The sequence below is a fragment of the Talaromyces rugulosus genome, chromosome VI (genome assembly GCF_013368755.1).
Source record: "Talaromyces rugulosus chromosome VI, complete sequence".
Taxonomy (NCBI): domain Eukaryota; kingdom Fungi; phylum Ascomycota; class Eurotiomycetes; order Eurotiales; family Trichocomaceae; genus Talaromyces; species Talaromyces rugulosus.
In genome coordinates, this window is record NC_049566.1 from 277,376 (window position 1) to 299,420 (window position 22,045).

A 22,045-nucleotide genomic window follows, 5' to 3' on the forward strand; every position below is an offset into this window, starting at 1 on the left:
TGAAAACTCTTTCTGTGCGTGAGACGAATGCGGCGCGGCCATGATCACATTGCTTCTACACGTATACTAACACCCGTGGCTGCCCTCGGTTGCGGGCTCGTGGCAACCACTAGAACATAGTTTGGCATGTCCAACCTGGCCAGGGTTCATGCAGTGAAGAAGAACGTTGTTGAGATCCTCATTTTCATAGCCTGATCCCTCAAGCGCCGTTTTCACGTCATCTTCCGTGAAGCCTATTGGTTGTTCAAGTCAGGACATACAAGCAATAAAACAATCATGAGCATCCCAGGTTGTCGTACCTTTTGATTCAATAAGAGCTTCTGCGCAATAATCAAAGCTGGGTGTGCAGGTTTTGTCGGCAAGCCCGCTGTAAGTGAGGGCAAGCAGAGTGAAAGCGACGAATGAGGACCGCATTGTGCGTCACGAGTACAATGAATATGTTTATGAAAAAGAGCAGAAGACTAGTTAGCAATTTTGAATATTTCTACGAATGCAAGTTATAAGTATGAGGCGAGTTACGCATTCCCTATGTTTTGCCTTAGTACACGCGTTGCATTCCTATGTTACATTCCTCAAACACTTGAACCGCGTTATCAAACCACCAGGCGTCCAGCTTCCACCATTTTGGGGAAACATTTACGCACCCATGAGGAAAAAGGGTACGCCTCACATGAATCCAGACAGCCAATTTCACAGATATAATCGGGCCTTTTGATACTAAACCGTTCTAGAAGCCACCAACACCACGAACGCGTTGTACCGCCCCAATAAACCCCTTGACCCAACTAAAGTGACCAGGATCAGGGCCAATCGAGCCCTCCGGCATGGAATTTGTCTCCGGATGGTGCCAACACCCATCTGTTGTACTTACTAGACCGTATTTGCTGGTGTTTTGGTTCTGTTCGATGGCAGCGCGCCATGCCTTGCAAATAATAGGAGAGTCAATTAGCACATTGACTTCCGTGGAGTGATAGTACGACTGGGTATCTAAATTTCCATTTCCTAGTGATTTTTTGTTAATAAAACCATTAGCCTATTAGGAGAATTTCCGTGTGACAACTTACCATGAATAGCAATTGCTTCATCGACAATCATCAACTTGACATGGCTACTGCGATGTTTCCACTTATTGTGGATCGGTATCTTTTGATCCTTTGCAACGTAGTTGTAGATTTTCAATTTTGATTTCTGCTCGTCCGTTTCAAGGGCCGAGTATAGTCTATGTGCCACCATTTCGTTTGTGCCATTCTGGCCAGGTAACAGTTCTCCGCCATCATTGTACCCTAGCGTCAAATTTGCAGTAACCACAATGCCACGACGCACTGCCACCAAAAGAGCGTCCAAAATAGGCCCGGCATTCATATTTGGCGTTTGGATGAAGATAGAGCTCTCGGCGTTGTTGATGGCAGCAAGCCAGGCCGCATTTTGTGGAACTGGATAGTCGGAATTTCGAGGCACTGAAGCAGCATATCAGCATTTTGAAACATAATCTTGAATGTAAACCAAAACCTACTACCGTTGGGTTCGCGACAAACCAGTGCCATTGGGACTGGGTCATGTTGGGGAGGTAGGATGTATGGCACCATGAGATCTCCTTCTTCGGTTATGTCAGGACCATCACTTGTTGGAAATTTCTCTCTATCTATGACATCATCTGAGAGTGTTCTTTTGTCTATTCAAGTTAGAAAAAGAAGAATAATAATATCAGTCCACAGCAATAAAAGGCTCGTACCTAGATGACGAGCAGTAGCTTCCAGTCTTGTCTCGCCAGCGCGTGCGTTCAACTGACTGTTGACCCGTCTCGTTTCCGCGTAGATATTAGGATCATAGTGTGGATCTTTGCTAGTGCATTCAGGTAGGATATCTTGTTCAGGGCGGAGAGTCGAGAAATGGCCGGATTCCATATTCCTTGACGAGGATGTAGCCTTCTCAAGCGTAGAAGAAATCTTTGTGATAGGATTTTGAATACACGGAAATGGTGGGGTCAGGTGTTTATGCCACGAGATAAGCAGCATGTCGTACAGCGCATCCACGATAGGTCCTTCAAGATGACTCATCATCTCGAGATTGTCGTTATCCTGCACGTTGTTGCTTTGAAGCAAACCAATCTTCCTATCGATAACGCAAACCTTTGCATGAAATGTACCGAGAACTGGGCGATGATAGTTCATGACTTCCATATCTAAGTTCGGTATCTCTTCCGGTGCAGGTAGCTTGACTTTGGGTCCAGTCCATTCGCTGGGTGGCACATGCTGGTGGTTCTCGCATAGCTACTTCGATGTCAGCATATTCCTTTTTATTCCAAAGTCGGCGTATTATGAGATTCACCTGTTTCATGCTACCGCGATCGTATATAATCTTCACCACTACTTTGTCCCCACGTTCTCCAGCACGTTTTGACAATTCGTGGAGCGCATTGGTAATTATCAACGATGCGTCAGAATATATCCAAAAGTTCGTTGCTAAGAATACTTCTTTTTGCGCTCGAACAATACAGTTAGCAGTATGCCGATTGATATCCTGTAAAGTGGAGATTATGGTTAAGGGGACCACCCCATGGCTACCCATCAATGAGGGGGAAGCTAGTCCGGCCAAAGGACTATGCTCAAGTGATATCAAAGCGTCGCGGTAGCACTTTTGGATTATAAAACATTGAGTTAACCGTAATTGATTTTATCAAAAGACACAAATGTAGGTATTACCCACCTTCAAGAATAGATCGCTGGGGTGTTGGTCACCCCATTTTCCACACTCCAAAACTCTCTGGAGGTCTGCAATAGGGCCTGATTGTTCGGAGGGTAACTGGGGCTTATCTCCAACTCCCTCATGTCTAAGATGACTGTACAGCGTGTGTGCAATCTCCCCGGGCGACTCTTTAGGATTCTTCGCCAATTCTGAGGTCACACTCTTATTACTTTGAGCTAATTCGTAAAGTTGGTCAAATGTCATCTTCAAGTGAGGCAAGTCGCTGGACCGAATGAAACATAAGAAACGGAAAAAACGAGAAGAATAAAAGAGAGGAAGAAGCAAAACATGAAATACTTACTAGATCAACCACAATCAAGCTTTTGCGGGGCAGGTACTTTGACGTCATGAGGGCCCACTCCACATATTGTTCCAGAATATCGGAAGCACGTCTTTGATGTAGGATGGAAACCGGTTTCTATTTTTTTTGTTTATTTGGACAGTCTTATTTGTAGAGCGTCCCCGAGACAGGAAGGAAATTGGTATGTCCTATAGGGTGGGTATATATGGATTATGTGATATCGGTGTTTTATAATACAAAACTGCCATTCATTTTCTTCGACATATGACATTTATTAATACATAAATGACTTATCCGTGTCTGTAACCGTTGCGTCAGTATTAATCTATAGTATTATCAATTGATCTCAATGGCTTGCGCCTCATGGAGGTAACAGGGTGGTCATGTGAAATTGGATTAACACTCTTTCAACCACGCTACTATTATTGACACAAGGTGGCTAACTCATGTGGCCAGTCTAAAATACTCAATCAGGTTTCCAGAACAATAATGGTAGTAATAATAATACCACTTAGCTAGAATGCTCGTTGCTGCCGTGTGATGCAGATAATTTCAGTACAGGCGTCATAAACTAATCATACAGCCAATCATGAGCATTAATACCGCTATGTAATCGTTCCGGAATTACGAGGAAAACAGCGGCTATCATTGGCTACATGTGACAGCCATCCAATGAAACACAATTGCGCGCCCCCACTCACCGCTCTTCTCTTTTCAGACTTGTTTTCCTTCCAAGTGAAAGACAATAATGATGACGACGGCCTTTTCATTTAGACAGCATGGTCGCGAAGCTGAGAACCCTCTCTGGATGCTTGCCTTGTACGCCCTTGTCTAAACCCTGAGCTCGTTGATGATCATGCACTGATTCTTCCAGGCCGCCGACGTCGAAAGAAATGCGGCGAGGAGAAGCCTCTGTGCGCCGCATGTCGACGCAATGGGATTACGTGCCAATGGCCAACGGTAGAACGCGTTGATGGGCGTCGTCGACGCCATTGCAAAACGATCACTTCCAAGCGCCCTGTGACGGCTGAATCAGAAGAACCCTCCGGCCAACATTGCGCCTCGCCGCTACTAACGAGTAGTGTAAAACAATTTCACGCCGTTTTTGAAGGACGAGGCTCTCTTCTGGTTGACTACTGTTTAATTCATTTCCTCCCTTCTCAATATCACCAAGCTGCTGATGGCAAATCGATCGTGGACCTCTCTTACTTGTGTTACATGTGCTTGGACTCACCCGCCCTTCTAAATGCCGTTGCTGCTTGTGCCACAATTGACCTTTCTAGAGATGCCAATGGCCAGGAGGAGTCGGCACGGAGGCTTTATATGATGGCAATGTCTGAGATATCGACAGGGATTGCCCGCAAATCCTTAACTGGGACAGAGGATCACCTCTTGGCAGCCGTAATCTGGCTATGTGTTTTCGAGGTTGGAATTAATCCTTTGTTATTTTTTAATGCAGAAAATTGACGTCAGCTTAGAAATCTTGTGCCCGCGGACGCGAACACAGCGCAATACATGCTGCCGCCTTGCGCAGGATCTTGCTTTTGCGTGAACCCATGAACCCCGAACATGTTTCCACGGCAGAACTCATTTGGGAACGGATGTGTGTGGAGTCTTATATTTATCATAGCGCCGTAACGACTCTCTTTGATTGCCAACCGGATCTTGTGAATGATACTTTTGCGGTTCTGGAGAAATTCCAAGGCGGTATGTCTCCATGGCCAAGCACTGGAAACGACCGACAAGAATCCATGTCAACGGTGTCATCTATTCAATCTCCTGTGCTTGGGGCTCCGTATCACATGTTCCTGGCTCTCATGGAAGGAATCAGGCTTGTTCGCACGGGGAGTCCTTCTTCTCAGGATAATTTGATGTTTGCATGGTCATACTATCATAACGTCAGCCACATGCAGTCCGCGCTTGATACAGTTTACACCTATTATGAGGATCCACGGAGATGGATTGGAAGACTGTATGCGACCGCGATTCGCCTATTATTTCTTTATTTTATCTCCTGCGGGCAGAATAACTGTCAGGAAAAGTCTAGATTGCTTCTGTGCTACGCAGAAATGCAATGCACCTTTGACGAAGCCAGAAAACTTCTCATAGCCACAGAAGGCGAAATTGACAGAACTTGGGGTAAGTTCTTTTTATGGCCCCTAGCAGTCATCGGTGCCATGGTATGCAACGAAAGCGACATTGCTCTAGTGCGGAACTGGCTGGATCGTGTCCTTAAAAGAGGTAATAGCAGCGGTGTTATTATCATCAAAGAGGTTTTAGAGCAGCGGGTATGGCAACATTCAAAGAATGAATGGCTCGAGAATGCCAGTTCATTCTATGCCCCAGGCCTTTCAATTATGCTCGACACCAATATAATGAACGCTACTGCAGCTAATCTGGTTCGAAATGTCTCAGATCAGCCTTTTGCCTCGACCTATAAAACTTGGCCAGGCGATGACGTGAAATGAATCGACAATTGATGATAAGGGGGGAAAAAACAGGTTAATGTGATTTGATGGAACGCATTATCAGTACAAACTTACTACTTGAATTATACCGTTACTTGTTCAGTTACTGGATTATCACTCCCGGACCTGTTTGCAATGGTCTCTTCGTACCCTGGAAAAATTCCAAATTCGGGCTCGATTTGGCCGGTACCGTCCATGTTTAATCGTCATTTTCCGGTCTCCAGTGATCTTGCGCGGCTTCAAGGCCCCTTCGGTTGAATGGGACACAACTTGTATTTTCTTGGGAAATTGGTTACACTATTCGAAGACACTATCCTCAGTATCCTCACCTGGTTTGCGGGGATTGATATCTTTTCATGAAGTGGGGCAACTGCTTAGGTGGACTACGTCACTATGGTTAAGCAGTAGATTCTTCCTGGTAGCAATTTTAGATCCTTCAGACATTAAACGATGTCGGGGCAAGTTTTAGCTAGTCGGTGCCATACGAGTTCACGCTAGATAGTACATAATATTCTAATAAAACGCCGAAAGGAGTGATGTATTGATTCCTCAATGCCTAGAACAAATAACGAAGGGTGAAAAAAGAGTATGTAGTAAATACAAAATGATGCAATAATGGATATGGACATAGAAGATAGTATCTCAAAGTATCTCGAATGAATATTTGACAATTGGGAACGGGTATATAGGTATAGATCAATGGTAGAGTTGACTAACCCTGCACGTTGTCAAAGGAAAAGCCTCAGATGTCTGTCTATAATTCGTAAAGATTCAGACATTCCCTCCAACGTTCGCACTGGATAATCGCTTTGGTAGTCGGCTATCGCAGCCTCGATGATGCATTTCGTGATGGGATCTGTGTTGGCCACCCATGCTACCATGAGAGCAAGAATATTACAACTAGCCCCCAGGGGTCTGTAATCATGGGACTCGTCGCATAAAACTAGAATTTTATTCACCAGGTCCATTGATTCGGACTTGTATCTGAGGTTCCCTGGGTCCAATGCTTTCAACATGCAATTGAAGACTGTGACGATGACCAGTCCTAGGGAATATATGCGTTGATGGTTTGCGTGAAGAAATCGAGAACGGTTGTGGGCTGGGATCGCGTTGACTTCATCGTAGTTGGACTGCATTTTATTCACAATTTCCCACGAGGCTTCGTAAATTGGCTTCATTTCCTCGAAAAGCGCTGAAATCTCATGTTGATCTATTGCACTTCGTGCGCGCTGCATAAAGCATGGAACACGCGAGAACATGAACATTAAGCGGCCCTCTGGAACATGTGAATCGTAATGGCTACCGACAATGCTTTCCCATTCATACGGAGTTAAATCAATTCTATCGTTCCACAGACCTTCGAAGAGCTGTTTATTTGGTTAGCGTATAAACGAGGCAATCATGGGAGAAAACACCTAGGAACCACATACAACAGGACCACGTAAAGAAAGGATTAATTTGGCTTCAAAATCATTTTGAGGGGTAGTATACTGTCGGGCTTTGAGTATTTTTGCAGCTCCTTCGCAATGCCCTGTAAAGGAACTTCCCCCTGTGCCAATAAAAGCCTAGCCGACAATAAGTGGTTAGTACGCGACTTAATTCATGCGAATCGGCGATTGCGTACCTGACATATCAATAGCATCATAACTGCGCAGAGTGTCTCAGGGCTCGAAGCCTTTACAGGATCATCCAAGCAGACCCTCAGCATGCGAAGGGCGTGAGAATATTTCGTTAATGCTTCGACGGATATATCTTTGTAGACACAAAAGCTGGAATGGGCAGCACAAACAGCATAGACGGATGCGTCTAACGCTTCATTGGTGCCTAGTCTCTGAGGAACCTCGGCCAAAAAACCGCCATAGTTCCAAACCAGGTTGTATCTCAAATCAGTAGAAGGTTTGAGCGTTTGGACAAAGACGCTCGTCAGGAAAGTCAGTTCGTTCGAGGGGGGCAAGAAGATAGTTCTAGCTGCTCTCCCGGCCGCTGATATGGCGGAGGCCGCTGCATAATCCGGAGATTCCTGCTTCGGTATAATACTTCGTTCGTCGTCCGTTTCCGGGCTCTTCGTGAAACGACGTTCTTCCTTAAATTTGAACCTCCGCTCCCCTGAACCGACGCACAAGATATCTAATCGGAGGCATCGAGAGCAAGCCGGTTTTTTCTCATCGCACTGGGAGTTGGTCAGTAAACAGTGGTCAGGGGCGTTATAATAACAGATGATGGTACCTTTTTCTTTTGCTTGCGGCAGCCCTCACATGCACGGCCTGTGGGTACGCCCGGCATTCTCGAAAGGGGGTCTAGACTTTTAAAGCCGTTGCAGAAAGGAGAATACGAGTAGCTGTTAACCTGGATTATCCAAGCACGGAGAGGACGCAGTGCAAAAAAGTCAAACCAGTAGTTCAGTCATTAAATCGTAAAGAATTGCGGTGGTGTAAATATAGCCAGGTATGATAAGAAATGAGAAAGTATGGTGATGGTGCTGACATGTGTGGCTGTGACGGTAGAAAGCTGAATAGTCTAGAAGCGCGCTAAACCCCAATTGCAACCAACCGGCGAGAAAACTATGCTTAAAAATGAAGCGCAGGGATTGGCGTTGTCCAATCACGTCGATCAGGGTGGAAACGCCAAGAAATATCTAAAAACAGACATCCCAGATCGCCCCCAACAGGATGAAATGAAAGACAAGTCAACAATAATAACAATGCAAAGGAAAGACATTATGTAGAGGTCGCTGCAACAGTAGTACTGGCCATGAGATTGATGTACTGGGCCATTGCTAACCCCGTCGCGATAAGCTCATTTCTGACAGCTGAATTGTTTTCAACCGCGTGGCCAAAGAACTGGATTTGAGACCCTCGTTTGCAACTATAGTATGCGGATGATATCTTCACAAGGGGCATGGTATTTTCATCGACGCAATCCAAATCAAATGTCTTCCAGTGACTATTGCTCTTCCACGTCAATGTTTGTTGTAGTGCAGCCGATTCGTATGTTGCAGTATAAGAAAACTTCTTCATAGAAATCGTGAGTTTTTCTCCGTGAATGAAGACGTCTACCTTGGGCCGTAACGTATGGAATTCAACTGTGGCCAGCTCGGTATCTGGCGAAGATGTTGCCCTTAGGATCATGTGTGGTTTCCTGAGCTTAGTTTTCACCGTATAGAGAGGTGTGTCTTGGTTGTTGATATCGCTGATGTGAAAGTTGTTACACAACCAGTTGGTGGCTTGAAGTTGGAATGTGTGACACGGAGCTTGCCCATGATATGGCTGAGGTGGGAACTTGGAGGCCTCTTGGTCTTGGTCACCGTGGTTTGAATAGGGCGGCGGCGGTTGTTCGTTCTCTTCATGACTGGCCCGATGCTGTTTCGTGTTAGGCCCCTTGAGCTTCTAGAAGTAACTAATATGTTTATCAATTGAGCATACCAAATCTTTCTCACTTTTCTTGCCAAGTATTGTCGACATGTTTGCGGTGGGTGAGCTAATTGGTAAATGTGTCCTTGTTATCGATGGGACAAAGGACGCAGTGGTGAATTTTTTGTTGGTGCTTGCATTACAGGTAAAGGCTCATTGATCTATACTTATAGCTGGTAGACAAATGGTGTATCTGCAGCTAGCTGTCTGTGATTGGGGTTTAATCCCGATTGGGTCAAATGTAGCGCCGGGCGCCCCATTTATTCCATATCGGTAGCGACTTTAGCGAGTGTAGATGACATCACAGGGCAGTGGGGCACTGCCCTGGTCCCCAGCCCCGCTCTTGGTGCGACCCACTCGGCGGCCCGTTTTTGCCATTTTGGGACATAAATCGGCAAAAAAAATACGATACAGCCAATAGGAATAAAATACCGCCATCGCGTTTAGAGTTAATTCATCAATTAGGGTTTCTGCTTTGCGCTCATTCGTTCAGCCAAGGAAGATGTGGGCCCGTTCGACCGCTTTGGGAGTGACGTCGCGCTCTGCCCTCACCCCTGCAAAATATTTTTAGTATATATACAATGAATCTTGTTCAATAAATCTTTGCAGAATTCCAATCGCACATCGCAAAGGGCAATTGTTTCAATTGTTTCCATTGTTTCGGGACGCTCATTTCACCTGCCAAAATGGCCACAGATATTTCGAATTACTATATGTACCAGCCCCAACATGTGGTGCCTGCAGTGTTTGCTGCTTTAATTGGCATATCTTTATTGCTACACGTATATCAAAACTTGTAAGTTGGCGGATAATCCTCCGCCAATATTGTTGCTGATGCCTGCCCATCTAGCCGCTACAATTTCTGGAGGGTTACTTTTTTCATGGCCTGGGGAGGCCTTGTCTTCTTGATAGGCTGGATCGCTCGGGTCGTCTCAAGTTACCACACCGACAACCTCAACCTATACATTGTCCAGACAATATTCATCTATGCTGGCCCTCCAATCTACTCGGCCGCTGCGTATAATATTGTCGGTCGTCTGATGAACTATCTGCCTATGTACGCGCCTCTCAATCCAAACCGTGTCCTGATCACGTTTGTCTACTTGGGTGCTCTCGTCGAGGCCTTGACAGCGGCCGGCGCAGCCAAAATGTCTGCCGCAGGCGATGATTTGTCGCGCATCAAGAGTGGCGGCACCCTTATGGCCGTCGCACTTGTTCTCCAGGCCGTTGTTGAGTTGGCACTGGTCTCGCTGGTCGGTCTTATCCATTTCCGCTTCTCTCGCAGCGGCTCCGAAATCCCGCCGAATGTGAAAAAACTCTTTATAACCCTTTACGGAACGTCAACATTGGTTATTGTGCGCTGCATCTGCCGAGCCATTGAATCGTTTACTCTTTTCGGAGAGATTGAAAAGGGCGCCAAACATTACGGCTACATCCTGGCCCACGAGTGGTACATCTTCGCCTTTGAAGCTGTACCAATGGTCCTTTTTACATTTTGGCTCAACGTATTCCACACGGCCCACTTCTTACCCCGTCAAAAGACTCGCTATCTCGACTTGGACGGAAAGACCGAGCGCCTGGGCCCCGGCTGGATTGATCGGCGATCCACGTGGGAAACCTTTGCTGACCCGTTTGACCTGGGGGGGATCTTTGCAGGAAAACCCAATCACGAGAGTTTTTGGTTGAGCCCAGAGAAATGGCCTGTTGCCCAAGATGGCAGTTTCGCTATGGGAACTACCTCGAATGTGGCGGGCGGCCAGATAAACAAATCACCCGAAGAAGGTCAAATTCTCTCCATGACACATGCATAGTATCTATGAGTTTGATCCATTGCCTTATTATAATGTTTTTTTTTTTTTGAAGCGCGTTTTCAATGTTGTACTAATCGCATGTATTATACCTTATAGAAATTTGCTTATTTTGTTAAAATAGTGTCATTTGTTGACATGTTCACATTGATGCATATCAAATTTAATAGCACACGTAGTCTGGTATGATTAAATGAATTGATCTCGGTATTATGTCACTTAGTACTGGTCTAATTAAATGTTTAAATAGTCAAATGTTCAGACGTTACTCCCGAGCAACTAGTATATATAAACATTTGAAGTTGACACTGGAACATCTCCAACTTTGCAAATTGAAGTTGATCCTACTGTGGATAGACTTCATAGCTGGCATATGGGCATATAGTCTTTCAGGCCTCGCTTTAAATATCGGTATACATTCCTTCGGCCCAAAGGTACCTGAGACGCGCGACCAGATACGTAGGGACTACGCTAATTCCAAAACGGAATAAACCCGAACGGGATCATAGACTAGATCGTAAACGGACTAGTTCAGAATCCAGGCTACGATATTAATGACGGACAGTCAAACCTGAACCGCCTAGTATTATCATTATTGACGACAGAGCATCAATTTATATTTACCAATGTCGCGAAGGACCCACAAAAAATCCAGAAATGGATGCAGACAGTGCAAAACTCGGCATATGAAGGTAGCGTTTTCTACCTAACATACTGTATCGCTAGGATACTCAACAAAGTTTATGGTGCAAAGTGCGATGAAACACGTCCAGTCTGTCTCAATTGCTCGACAACAGACCGCGATTGTCTCTACCCCGATAGATTTATCAGATTTGGTGATGCAAGATCAGGAAGAGCAGACTCTGACGCAGTCGAGAGGTCGACCAGCCGAAGTTCCCCGGAGCGTAACGAAATCTCGTTTCCTCCGCTGTCACCAAACCAGATAGGCGAAGACACGATAAACATGGCCCACCTCGAACTATTCAATCACCTGGTCAATGGAGACTGGGAGGGTTTTGGTATCAGCAGAGCAACATTCGTTCCGATAGCGATTCGCAACGCAGACACTGCTCCTTATCTCATGTATGAAATGTTAGCCTTGTCGGCGCAACATCTGAGTCTGGTTTCCCCCGCACGAGAGGAGTATTACAAAAATCAAGCCATGCGGTTACAGAACCGTTCCATCACACTGTTCAATGCCACGATCGCTCGCGAAAAAGTCACGCCAGACAACTGTATACATTTCTTCCTATTCTCGTCTGCCCTGGGGACGCATCATTTCTGCAATGTTGTGCGGAATTCGGAAGGGGATTTTGGAACCTTTATTACATCTTTAGTCGACTCGCTAAATTTGTATCAAGGATTACGAGCTGTAGTCGGGTCAGAGTGGCACATTGTATCTGATTCGGAATTGAAACCGGTACTGCAGGCTGGAAAGGAAGCACTCATGAGTTTCCTTGAAGATGGGAATTACCAACCCAAAGAGATCGAGTCGAAACGCCTGATGCAACTTTTGGAGGATCCCTTGGATCAGCTAGATTCAACAGCAGTCGAAGCAAACCAACACGCAATAAATGTATTCGACTGCCTTTTGCATTACCATCGCAGGAACCAAAGAAACGAAAATAGTCTCAGAGGCCTTTTTGGATGGCCCGCATTGGTGAAGAAAGAGTTCAAAGATCAATTGATTCGCCTTAGCCCTAAGACACTGATAATACTTGCGCATTACGCGGTTCTGTTGTATTACCAGCGCCAATTGTGGCTGCTAAGTGACGGCGGGGGGTTACTCATTCGCTCTATCTATCAAAACATAGATAGCTATTGGCTGGGATGGTTACAATGGCCCAATAGAGAAATATCTAGCGATATCGAGATGACTAACGATAAATAGAATTCAAGATTTTGGTTATTGACTGTTTGCAAGAAAAAAGCCACACCGTAGGGCTAGTTATCCTAATCGTAATTTAAGGACCCCCGAAAAAAAGGATCATGCATGTACAAGTCACGTAGACAGGGTAAGGATTATTTCGGTATGTCTATTCGAAATCCCAAAAAAGTCTCTCTTTATGATCTATCCGATGATTCCCAGTCATTAGGAAATAATAACCCCTTTAATTATTTCTCCGAATTATCTATTTCCTGGTAAATGTGGTGTATCTAGGATCGAAATATTCCTCCCGGGACTGACTTGAACATGGAGAAATGGTTGGCTGACCCTGAATCTCACTATACTCTGTTGCGGCTATTCGGCTACCTTTTGATATTCGCCGTATATCTCTGAGCTGTACTCCATGATTTGAGCTATTGCTGTTGTTATGGTATTTATTTGGTCGTAAATAGGACTCGCGACCTTGCGATGAGCGGCTGATCAGAATATTTAAAGCCGGGAGACAAGCGCATATGAGACCGACCGCTCCTTCGGCATTTCTATTAAAATAATTATCAGAACGTTGTCAAGTTTCGTTCAAGCAAGGCACCTACCCTGTAAGGACCACCTTCGTAAACACCATCGTTTGGTCCGGAGACTCTCCTTCCTGTATAATCATAACTAGTCGATACAGGCTAAATCCAGTCAAGTCCTCCCGCACTCAATAACCCAATGACTTTCAGTTTCTTCTCCATTCGCATATGAAGTGACCAGGTCAATGGCAGAGGAAGAATCAGGATCGCAAGATCGGTTACAAGGCTCACAACTGAGTCAGCCATAATGACCTTTCCCTGATTGAGACATGAGCCACTTGCATCGGCTCCGTTCCAATATTTTGAAACCGGATTGCAGATGCGGGCCTTGATTATGAACGCAGGGATATAATAGGCTAAGATGATGGCTAGAATTATGCGTATGACGATGGTCCACTTCCGATATGGCTTGAATACTCGTACTAGTAATGTGAGCAGAGCGACTTTGACGAATAATGTCATCGGGGCATAGAAAAGCGTTGCTATGTAGGAGATCTAGAGAATGTTACGAATCTTCCCTAGATAGTTGTGTGTTTCATAGATCTAAGCTTACCTTTAGAAATTTTATCAGCTGCGATTCATAGATCTCCCATTGATAATACCCTCCGCCATTTCTTTCCACTGGGGGAGATTAGTTGTTGACTTTCGCGGTATTCCAAGGGGGACAAACTCACGAAAGATGCAGGTGATACAATATCCCAGGAAAAGCAGCTTATACTTGATAAGTGTCTGAAAACCTCGAGCATCCCAGAAGAAAAAACACATACCAATGCTATAAAACTAAAGTCTGTAGCGTTGGGTTAACCATGAGTTCGTTAGCGAAAGGCTGAATCTCGCTTAAATTCATCAAGACCAAGCTGTTGGCGGAAACGAAACCTGACAAATACACGAAGGGCAAAGACAAGGGAACAGATCGGGATGCATAGACATTGCGTAACGAGAAGAACGGTTTTGAGGACATCCTTTGGTTGTGAGAAGTTTGGAACCAGTCCGTTGGGGCTAATCATAGCAGGTTCGTCATTCGACATTGCGGCTTCTGACTTAGATCTTTCCCCATCGCATCGTAGGCAGCAGATGAAGTTAAGAAAAAGACGACAGGAGATTCTATAAAGTCCAACGCCAAGGCAATAAGCCAGTAATCCTGGTCTTGTCGTTGTTAGTTTACTCGTGATAATTGGTATCTCGCCTAGCCGAAGCGAGACACTAAGGATACCAGCACCATGTGGCGCAGGTTATTACGACCGCAAAGCATCCCGTGTCTTTGTCTCATCCAGAAAGATGAATACGCTAACCAGGGGTCTCGAGACCTTGAAATTAGGAGTTGGTTTTTGCGACGCAGACGACCCCGCCTCCCGCCGTGACAGCGCCGCATTTCGCTATCAAACGGCTGTCACAAGCATCTAGAAACCCTTGGTATAAGCCCCCCTTTTTCCTCTTGAGAGACTTTCTGGTATTATATTCTTGAGCAACAGAATAATTCGTCTTGTTCGCGGTACTCCGATAGTGGTATATCGATCGACGGAGTTTTATCTACATAATGAGTAACCCCCCTTTTCTAACAATGATCCTGGTCGTCGTGCAGCATGCTAATCAACTTCCGAGACGCCATCACGCAATGCTTGTTCTCATGGGACAAAAAGCTACTTGGTATATCCACACTTAGCTTCTACAAAAAGAAACTCGCATTTAATTACACGCACTAGTAAACCTAGGTACTGCTGGAGAACGGCTCGTATCATATGAAAATAGAAGCGAATTTCTAATCTAGTGCGGTTTACCAAGAAACCCCTCCCATTAGGCATGCCGGTAATTTACCGTGATTGACAGGACTGGAGGGGCAGGGATTGGGAAAGGACTAGTTCATCTTACAGAAAGGGTGTCTGTCACCCACAGTTATTCCCTGAAAATTTCTCAACTAACCAATATCAAACTGTTGGATTTTGTCCAGACTGTGTTTATGGTACTGGTTGTGTCTAACGAATCAAGAGTACCACAACGACAAGAATATAACTTGACAATGCACTCCAAAGGACCCCATTCAGGACTGTTTCAACCGCTTGTGATTGGATGTGGGAAAATAACGTTGGAACATAGGGTTATCCACGCAGCACTCACTAGAAATCGAGGCGTTCCTTTGAATGCGGTCAACACGCCTGACAAGCCGAATAGAATATGGTACCCAGGTAACCTCATGGTTGAGTACTATGACCAACGAACAACCAAAGGCGGTCTGTTAATCTCAGAAGGTGTGCCACCTTCGCTTGAAGTAACTCCCATTCCTTTTCCATTGTTTACTCTTCCAATCCTTGAAAGACAGCGACAGTTACATCTTTGCCCTTCCACTTCCGGCGTATTATCTTAATTTTTAATTTAAATAAGCTCACCACTGAAAACCATAATCCCAGAGCAATGGAATGCCCGGTGTGCCAGGTCTGTTCACTCGAGAACAGGAAGATGGTTGGAGAAAAGTTGTCGATGCCGTGCATCGAAAAGGAGGGTACATATATTGCCAGCTGTGGCATGCTGGACGAGCAACTGTCCCTCAGATGACAGGCTCCCAGCCAGTATCAGCATCAGCTACCACATGGGACTCTCCTGAAGAGCACTACTCACATATTCCATTCGGTGAAGAGAAACCTGTCCGTTATGCGGATCATCCCCCAGTCGAACTCTCTGTGGCACACATTAAGAAGACGATTAGCGACTACTGTGAAGCTGCTAAATCAGCCATGAGAATAGGATTTGATGGTGTGGAATTACATGCTGGAAACGGTTACTTACCTGAGCAATTTCTCAGCTCCAACATCAATAGGCGAACAGATCAATACGGCGGGTCACCAGAGAAAAGGTGTCTGTTTGTACTGGAATTGATGGAGGACCTTTTGAACGCAGTTGGCGATGAAAATCTCGCTATCCGCCTGTCACCGTTCGGCCTGTTCAATCAGGCTCGGGGTGAACAGAGAATGGAAACATGGCTTCATCTTTGCAAAACGCTGAAGGAGAAACACCCATATTTGTCATATGTTAGCTTTATCGAACCAGTGAGTTGCTAAATGAGGCATCCAAATTCAGGAAAAATAGCCCTCTTATATCGTTTCGCAGCGTTACGAACAGATTTTTAGCTACGAGGAGAAAGACAAGTTTCTGTTAAGTTGGGGTCTTCCGGATGTGAATTTAGACGAATTCCGTCGAGTATTCGGCAATACGCCGTTCTTCTCTGCAGGTGGATGGAACGATAAAAATTCCTGGGGTGTGATCGAGTCTGGTAAATACGACGCATTGGTATACGGACGTTATTATATTAGCAACCCTGATCTTGTGGATAGACTTAAAAAGGGTCTTCCACTTACCCAGTATGATCGCAGTCGATTCTATGGTCCATTCGAAGACAACGCGATTGGGTACACTGATTATTTGAAAACGCAAAGCGGGCTTGTTTGAGACATTGGATAAGGTGAATAGGTTCAAATGTTGGATGATATTTGCGTGTAACTGCACTCATGTATATTGCATCATTTTATTAACTGATATATCCAAGTGCTTTCGTAATATTGTTGCTAGTGGTATATAGGTACTTCAAGCATTGCAAGTGAGATTACATCAATTGATTTAGGTAATACAGCGGAGATAGTATAACATTATGCAGCCTTTCCAACCTACCACGGATGTAACTGTTCAAAGAATATTTGAAGGATAGTCTGCGTATACTACAGATCATCTGTTACCTTCTGTTTACGTGACATATCAACTCTTCAAATGCAATGATCCACTTCTAAGAAACTGGAATCCCATCAGTGATACCGGATATGAGTTTAAAAAAACGGACCAATAAACCTGTAGCCATCATTTCCCTTCTAAATCTCCTGCTTCGGCCTTCTTTCTTTTCCATTCGTCCGCAATTGTAGCCCACTCTTCAAGTTTGTGTTCCCTCAAATCACCGGGAGAAAGGGTACCGATCATGCTCTTCCCAAATTTCTCATATTTTCGTTCAACTTCCATCAATGTTTGCATCACTTTAACCTCCCCGATGACCTCTACAAAATCAAGTGGTATTCCAAATCTAGGCCATGGCCCTCGCTGACGATGGCAATGGAATGTTGAGCGCCGTTACCACGCGTTCCAGTGGTATAGCAGAGACCACTAGCTACGGCAGTAAGCATCAACACGCCCCAATCGCCGTCGTGGCCAAGGGGAATAGCTGCAACCCCCATTTGTATGACAGTCACCACTAACCCAGACCAATGGAGAAAGTCATGACCGGGCTCCCCATGCTTGCGGATTTTGCTAGGCTTCCATACACTTACAACCAAACCGGCTTGGGATGGGCGAGCTATCTGATGATTTGCACTAGGGGATCGTTCGGCTTCTATTTGCTGGTCGAACTTCTACTGGGCCGTGAGGAGCAAATCTGTTTTTTCTGCAACTGGATTCCCCATCTAGTATTCGTAATCCCTCATCATGCGGCCTAGAACCTATGAGTTGTTACCCCTAACATAACCGTTCTTTCCATTGATGAGGCAGCACCCAGTGTCTGCGCTGGGCATGAGTTTATATTCGCTGAGAGCGGAGCAGATCGCGGATGTCGCATAAGATACCCAGCTTAGAGATACACCGCATCTGAGCTATAATATATCCTAACTGTACTTTGTTTAATTTTCACTTACCGAATGAAAATGCCACTGGCGTAATCCAGCCGCCGGCCATCTGGGCTAAAGCACGATTGATGAGGTCGCCTCCAACCAAGAGAAGAACGGTGAAAGCGTATTTTGATGGATTGGACCACTCTGCTCGAAAAGAATCAGAGGGTTCACTGGGCTGGAAATCGCGAGAATGGAACAGGTGTTGAAGAGTTGGAGCCATACTGCCCTGGCGGGTTGTGAATGCTCTTAGCACCGCAATGGGCGGGTATTGTAGTCTCCTATCTAAAATAAAAGTGTTAGTAGAAAATATTGCAATATAATTGGAAGAATAGTGCGACAATAAATATTCCACTTGGATGATAAAAAATACAAGGGGCGAAAAAAACAGAGTTAAAGGAAAACTGGTCATCGGGTAAGTTGGCAATTTTTCAAAACAAACAACCCATTCAATAATGTAATGACCACGGAAAATATTTTCTATTAGTTATAGGAGTAAGTTTTACCTATAAATTATGGGAACTATAGTTCCTCGCCCGTGACACTGTGCGACTATCAATTGATGTGGTAGAAGCACAAGGTGGCTGTGCGGACCATTGTACATGCCGTTGACTACCTGATTCGTAGATATAGTCTTTTTTCTTTCTTTCTTGCAACTGAAAAGAGCGATGTACTTTCAATGTAGTATGATCCGAGTTCGTACGACCTTGTATCAATGGACCAGTAATATACTTTCCGAAAAGGGTGGGTTTCCAAATAGAATTTGTGAGACCCAATCGGCGTGATATTAAAAAAATAAAAAAGTAAATCAGAATAAGATGAAGTTAACTATACTAGTAAATGGGACAAAGAGATCTAGATCTAGCTTCAATGTTGATAGGCTGCCAATGTTGAAACACACGATAACTGGTCAAACCAAAGCACACATTTGTATCATAATTTTTTTTCTTGTTTCATAAATATGTCATACAAAGAAGAAACAAATTACAACAATGCTGCAACAGCAGCTACAGCTCCAGCAGCGGCACCACCAAGGGTAAGACCCATATTGCCTGTCACTGGTGCCGGAGCAGCTCCCGGAGTTTCTGTAGCCTGCGGACTATTCAATTTCTCCAGGCCAGCCGTAATCAGGAGGGGCTCCAAGGTGATACCATTACTTTTGGCCTGTATCGTCGTGCTCATGGTTGAAGAAGCCTTTTGGCCGCCGGCCTCGCCATTTATCTTGATAGTTTCAGCACATGAGGCAGACTGTGTCGCACCGGTGATCTGGCAACTGTTCTCGACAGTCATGGTAGCTTCGATTCCGTTGGTCTCGGTCTTTACAACGAACGTTCCTCCGCGTGTTGATGGCCCTTGGATAGCAGTAATTGGCCCGGACAAGTTGCCACAGCCAGCTGCATCGTCGGTGCACTCGACAGCGATTGTCGTAGCCACGGAGTTCGCGTCGACAATGCTGCCGGCCATGCCAGTGAATTGGGGTACAGATTGGGTTTCCCCTATCACATAGAGCTGTATTTGTGTTGTTGACGCGCCCTCTGCGGTGGTAGTGACTGGAGCTGCAGCGGTGGTAGCAGAGATGGTTTTGGCTGCCACGAGGGTAGTAAGGAAAAGGTAACGACGCGCCATAATCTTTTGTGAGGCGTGATGGGAATTGGTGTTGATGTCAAAACTGTGGATGATGAGAAAGGAACGAAAATTCCGAGAAGATGGCCGGCTTATAACGGTAAATACTCCGTAGCAAGTTAGAGATAAAATATGTCTTGCATATTTAGAACTAACAATCAGATACGGTTTAACCAGTAAAATTGTATAGTCTGGTGAAAGCACAGACAGAGCCCCATGGCTTGGCTCTGGCTAGTGACTCGCTAATGTTGAGCCGAGATGAGGCTAAACCTCTTCTTGATCCAAACAAAGTGCTAGAATACATGTAATACTACCTACTACGGGTCGCCTATCTTCATGGTACTTGTTAAATGACATCGTACAGGCGGCCAGCTTTTCGCAGGTGGCTATGCGCCAAGCATCTTCAGGTTACATTGTATTAATGCACTTGGCAGCTGCTACCTTCCGCTAAGCAGCTTAAAAGACGCGAAAGTGGGGACAAAGAAAAGAAAACGAAAAAAGAGGAATCATAAAATAATAATAATGACTCATATTCGAGCTACGTCACAATAATAATCCCTACCTATGGCGGCGACTTGCAACGGAAAGCGATGCCAGCTAGCTGGCCGCAATGGGAAACTATTTCCGTTGATGCTTTCAATGTTCTACTCCGGACTCAACTTTGAAATAGAATTATGAAGAGAATGGTTCATACAATTTTGATATGCATAGTTAAGTTGTCAAATAACCCAATAATTCATACCGAAGTAGGTAGGTAACTCAAGCAATCCAGAACCACATTCGCTCTGTAAAAGCCAATTAACAACACGTCACAGTGCAGTGAAAGAGAATATAACTTACCTAGGACATTCCTCGGTTTAGGCTCCTCCCATGTTTCTTCTAACTGATCTGCCTCCTCTTTGCCAGAGAAGAAATCCATCTCCTCCAATTTGACAAACTTGGTTCTGTAAATGATTTTGTAGCCGAGAAATAGACAGGCAAAAATTGGTATGTCAATGTACGGCGGAATAAACGATTTAGCACCGAATTTCCCAGGGAAAAAGCAATCAAAGCCGTTAAAGAAGGCCACTGTTGACGAGAACAGGCATGAAAACCAAGCAAGATAGGGCTGGAACGGTGCGCGGAATGGGAGCGAAGAGCGAGGTATCCCGTGGTATTTCATCCCTTTATGGAACCGAATGTAAGTGATTGAAATCGAAGTCCAAACGACCAGCGTGCTGACCGAACTAAGGTTGCTAATCCAGAAAAAGACATCTGCTGAATTGGAGCTAACATTGAGGTAGACCAGTAAACTCAAAGCGGTAGTTATTCCAACGCAGGCATATGGAACGCCGAATTTCTCGAATTTCAAGAAGCTAGGTGCTTTCCCATCCAGAGCAGTGGCGTATAAGACTCGAGTGGAAGCATAGAAAAAAGAGTTGCCAGCCGAAAATGCAGAGCTAAGCACGATAGCATTGATGATAGAGGGAAGAACCTTGATGCCTCCGTTTTGCATGGCAATAACAAACGGACTTGCAGCGACACCGGGTGAGCCATCGTTGATAGCATTCAACAGATGTTTGTCCTTGGCAGAAACGCACAATCCTACAAGGAAAATACTCAGGACATAAAAAATGGCAATACGCCAAAATACCCTGCGTACGGCCTTGGGGATGTTGCGCCGAGGGTTCTCAGTCTCGCCCGCAGCAACAACGACCATTTCACTTCCCCCATAGGCAAATGTTGCGCTTATGAAAACTTTGAAAAATGCAAGGAACCGCCCGAGTGCACCCGGTTCAAGGTATCCCAGCATTGGACCGGGGGTTTTCCAGTAGCGGAATCCGATGCGATCATGACTCGGGGTACCGCCAAGGGTAGTAATTAACATGAGGAGGATGAGACCACAAATGGTGGTTATTTTTATTGCTCCTAGAGTAAACTCGACTTCTCCGTATATCTTGACAGGAAGCAAGTTGATAGTGATAACTGCAACAAGAAGAATGGTGATCCAGACGGCGGTCGGGACGCCGTTTGGCCAATAGTCAATAATCAGCGCCGCAGCACTGATTTCGATAGGGACTCCAATGGCGAACTGATACCAGTAGTTCCATCCAAGAGTGAAGCCGAGAGCTGGGTCGACATATCGGGCGGCATAGACGGGGACCGCACCGGGAAGTGGGAGCCATGTGGCCATCTCGCCCATGCTGTTTATAACGGCATACAGGTTGAAGCCTGTAATCAGGTATGCCAAAACAGCAGACAGCGGGCCAGCCAACGAAAGAGTCTGTCCGCTGCTGACGAAGAGACCAGTCCCAATGGCTCCTGACAGGGCAAGGAATTGCACGTGTCGGGACTTGAGTTTTCGCCGCAGAGTACCGACATTGCGCCGGTCATTGTAGGCCTTCAAATCCGCACCACCGGCCACTGACACCGTGGTTTTCGGTTCCAAGTCGTCAAATGCCTCGATATCCTTAGATGCCATGGCTAGGGCGGTGTAGCCTTTGAGCTACCTGCAATTTAGCGTTTTTCGCACCCCGGGGTACAGATAGGCACAATTAGTCGAACAGGCAAGAAGCCTATATTCACACTACTCTCAAACACCACTGTCGACTAT

At 45.4% G+C, this 22,045-nt stretch overlaps 10 protein-coding genes across 10 annotated transcripts; 4 read left to right on the forward strand and 6 right to left on the reverse strand.

The window, feature by feature from the left end:
* Positions 1–66: 66 nt before the first annotated feature.
* On the reverse strand, positions 67–2,949 carry TRUGW13939_10434 (uncharacterized protein; the record flags this gene model as incomplete). Its single annotated transcript, XM_035493546.1, has 8 exons — positions 67–233; positions 300–320; positions 739–1,002; positions 1,065–1,457; positions 1,514–1,672; positions 1,733–2,270; positions 2,329–2,634; positions 2,686–2,949. 8 exons carry the CDS (start codon positions 2,947–2,949, stop codon positions 67–69), a joined length of 2,112 nt encoding a protein of 703 aa, XP_035349439.1.
* An 876-nt stretch (positions 2,950–3,825) lies between these two features.
* On the forward strand, positions 3,826–5,514 carry TRUGW13939_10435 (uncharacterized protein; the record flags this gene model as incomplete). The annotated part of the gene is made up of 3 exons (XM_035493547.1): positions 3,826–3,865; positions 3,921–4,471; positions 4,525–5,514. 3 exons carry the CDS (start codon positions 3,826–3,828, stop codon positions 5,512–5,514), a joined length of 1,581 nt encoding a protein of 526 aa, XP_035349440.1.
* Positions 5,515–6,242: 728 nt separating this feature from the next.
* TRUGW13939_10436 (uncharacterized protein) lies at positions 6,243–7,797 on the reverse strand (the record flags this gene model as incomplete). Its single annotated transcript, XM_035493548.1, has 4 exons — positions 6,243–6,881; positions 6,945–7,079; positions 7,139–7,684; positions 7,741–7,797. 4 exons carry the CDS (start codon positions 7,795–7,797, stop codon positions 6,243–6,245), a joined length of 1,377 nt encoding a protein of 458 aa, XP_035349441.1.
* Positions 7,798–8,231: 434 nt separating this feature from the next.
* Positions 8,232–8,975, reverse strand: TRUGW13939_10437 (uncharacterized protein; the record flags this gene model as incomplete). Its single annotated transcript, XM_035493549.1, has 2 exons — positions 8,232–8,873; positions 8,937–8,975. The coding sequence occupies 2 exons, from the start codon at positions 8,973–8,975 to the stop codon at positions 8,232–8,234; spliced, it is 681 nt and encodes a 226-aa protein (XP_035349442.1).
* A 635-nt stretch (positions 8,976–9,610) lies between these two features.
* On the forward strand, positions 9,611–10,735 carry TRUGW13939_10438 (uncharacterized protein; the record flags this gene model as incomplete). The annotated part of the gene is made up of 2 exons (XM_035493550.1): positions 9,611–9,720; positions 9,775–10,735. The coding sequence occupies 2 exons, from the start codon at positions 9,611–9,613 to the stop codon at positions 10,733–10,735; spliced, it is 1,071 nt and encodes a 356-aa protein (XP_035349443.1).
* Positions 10,736–11,393: 658 nt separating this feature from the next.
* On the forward strand, positions 11,394–12,623 carry TRUGW13939_10439 (uncharacterized protein; the record flags this gene model as incomplete). The annotated part of the gene is made up of 1 exon (XM_035493551.1): positions 11,394–12,623. The coding sequence occupies one exon, from the start codon at positions 11,394–11,396 to the stop codon at positions 12,621–12,623; it is 1,230 nt and encodes a 409-aa protein (XP_035349444.1).
* Positions 12,624–15,209: 2,586 nt separating this feature from the next.
* TRUGW13939_10440 (uncharacterized protein) lies at positions 15,210–16,633 on the forward strand (the record flags this gene model as incomplete). Its single annotated transcript, XM_035493552.1, has 3 exons — positions 15,210–15,458; positions 15,598–16,233; positions 16,295–16,633. 3 exons carry the CDS (start codon positions 15,210–15,212, stop codon positions 16,631–16,633), a joined length of 1,224 nt encoding a protein of 407 aa, XP_035349445.1.
* Positions 16,634–17,226: 593 nt separating this feature from the next.
* Positions 17,227–18,052, reverse strand: TRUGW13939_10441 (uncharacterized protein; the record flags this gene model as incomplete). The annotated part of the gene is made up of 2 exons (XM_035493553.1): positions 17,227–17,558; positions 17,857–18,052. 2 exons carry the CDS (start codon positions 18,050–18,052, stop codon positions 17,227–17,229), a joined length of 528 nt encoding a protein of 175 aa, XP_035349446.1.
* Positions 18,053–18,813: 761 nt separating this feature from the next.
* Positions 18,814–19,455, reverse strand: TRUGW13939_10442 (uncharacterized protein; the record flags this gene model as incomplete). The annotated part of the gene is made up of 1 exon (XM_035493554.1): positions 18,814–19,455. The coding sequence occupies one exon, from the start codon at positions 19,453–19,455 to the stop codon at positions 18,814–18,816; it is 642 nt and encodes a 213-aa protein (XP_035349447.1).
* A 756-nt stretch (positions 19,456–20,211) lies between these two features.
* Positions 20,212–21,913, reverse strand: TRUGW13939_10443 (uncharacterized protein; the record flags this gene model as incomplete). The annotated part of the gene is made up of 2 exons (XM_035493555.1): positions 20,212–20,237; positions 20,293–21,913. The coding sequence occupies 2 exons, from the start codon at positions 21,911–21,913 to the stop codon at positions 20,212–20,214; spliced, it is 1,647 nt and encodes a 548-aa protein (XP_035349448.1).
* Positions 21,914–22,045: the final 132 nt, after the last annotated feature.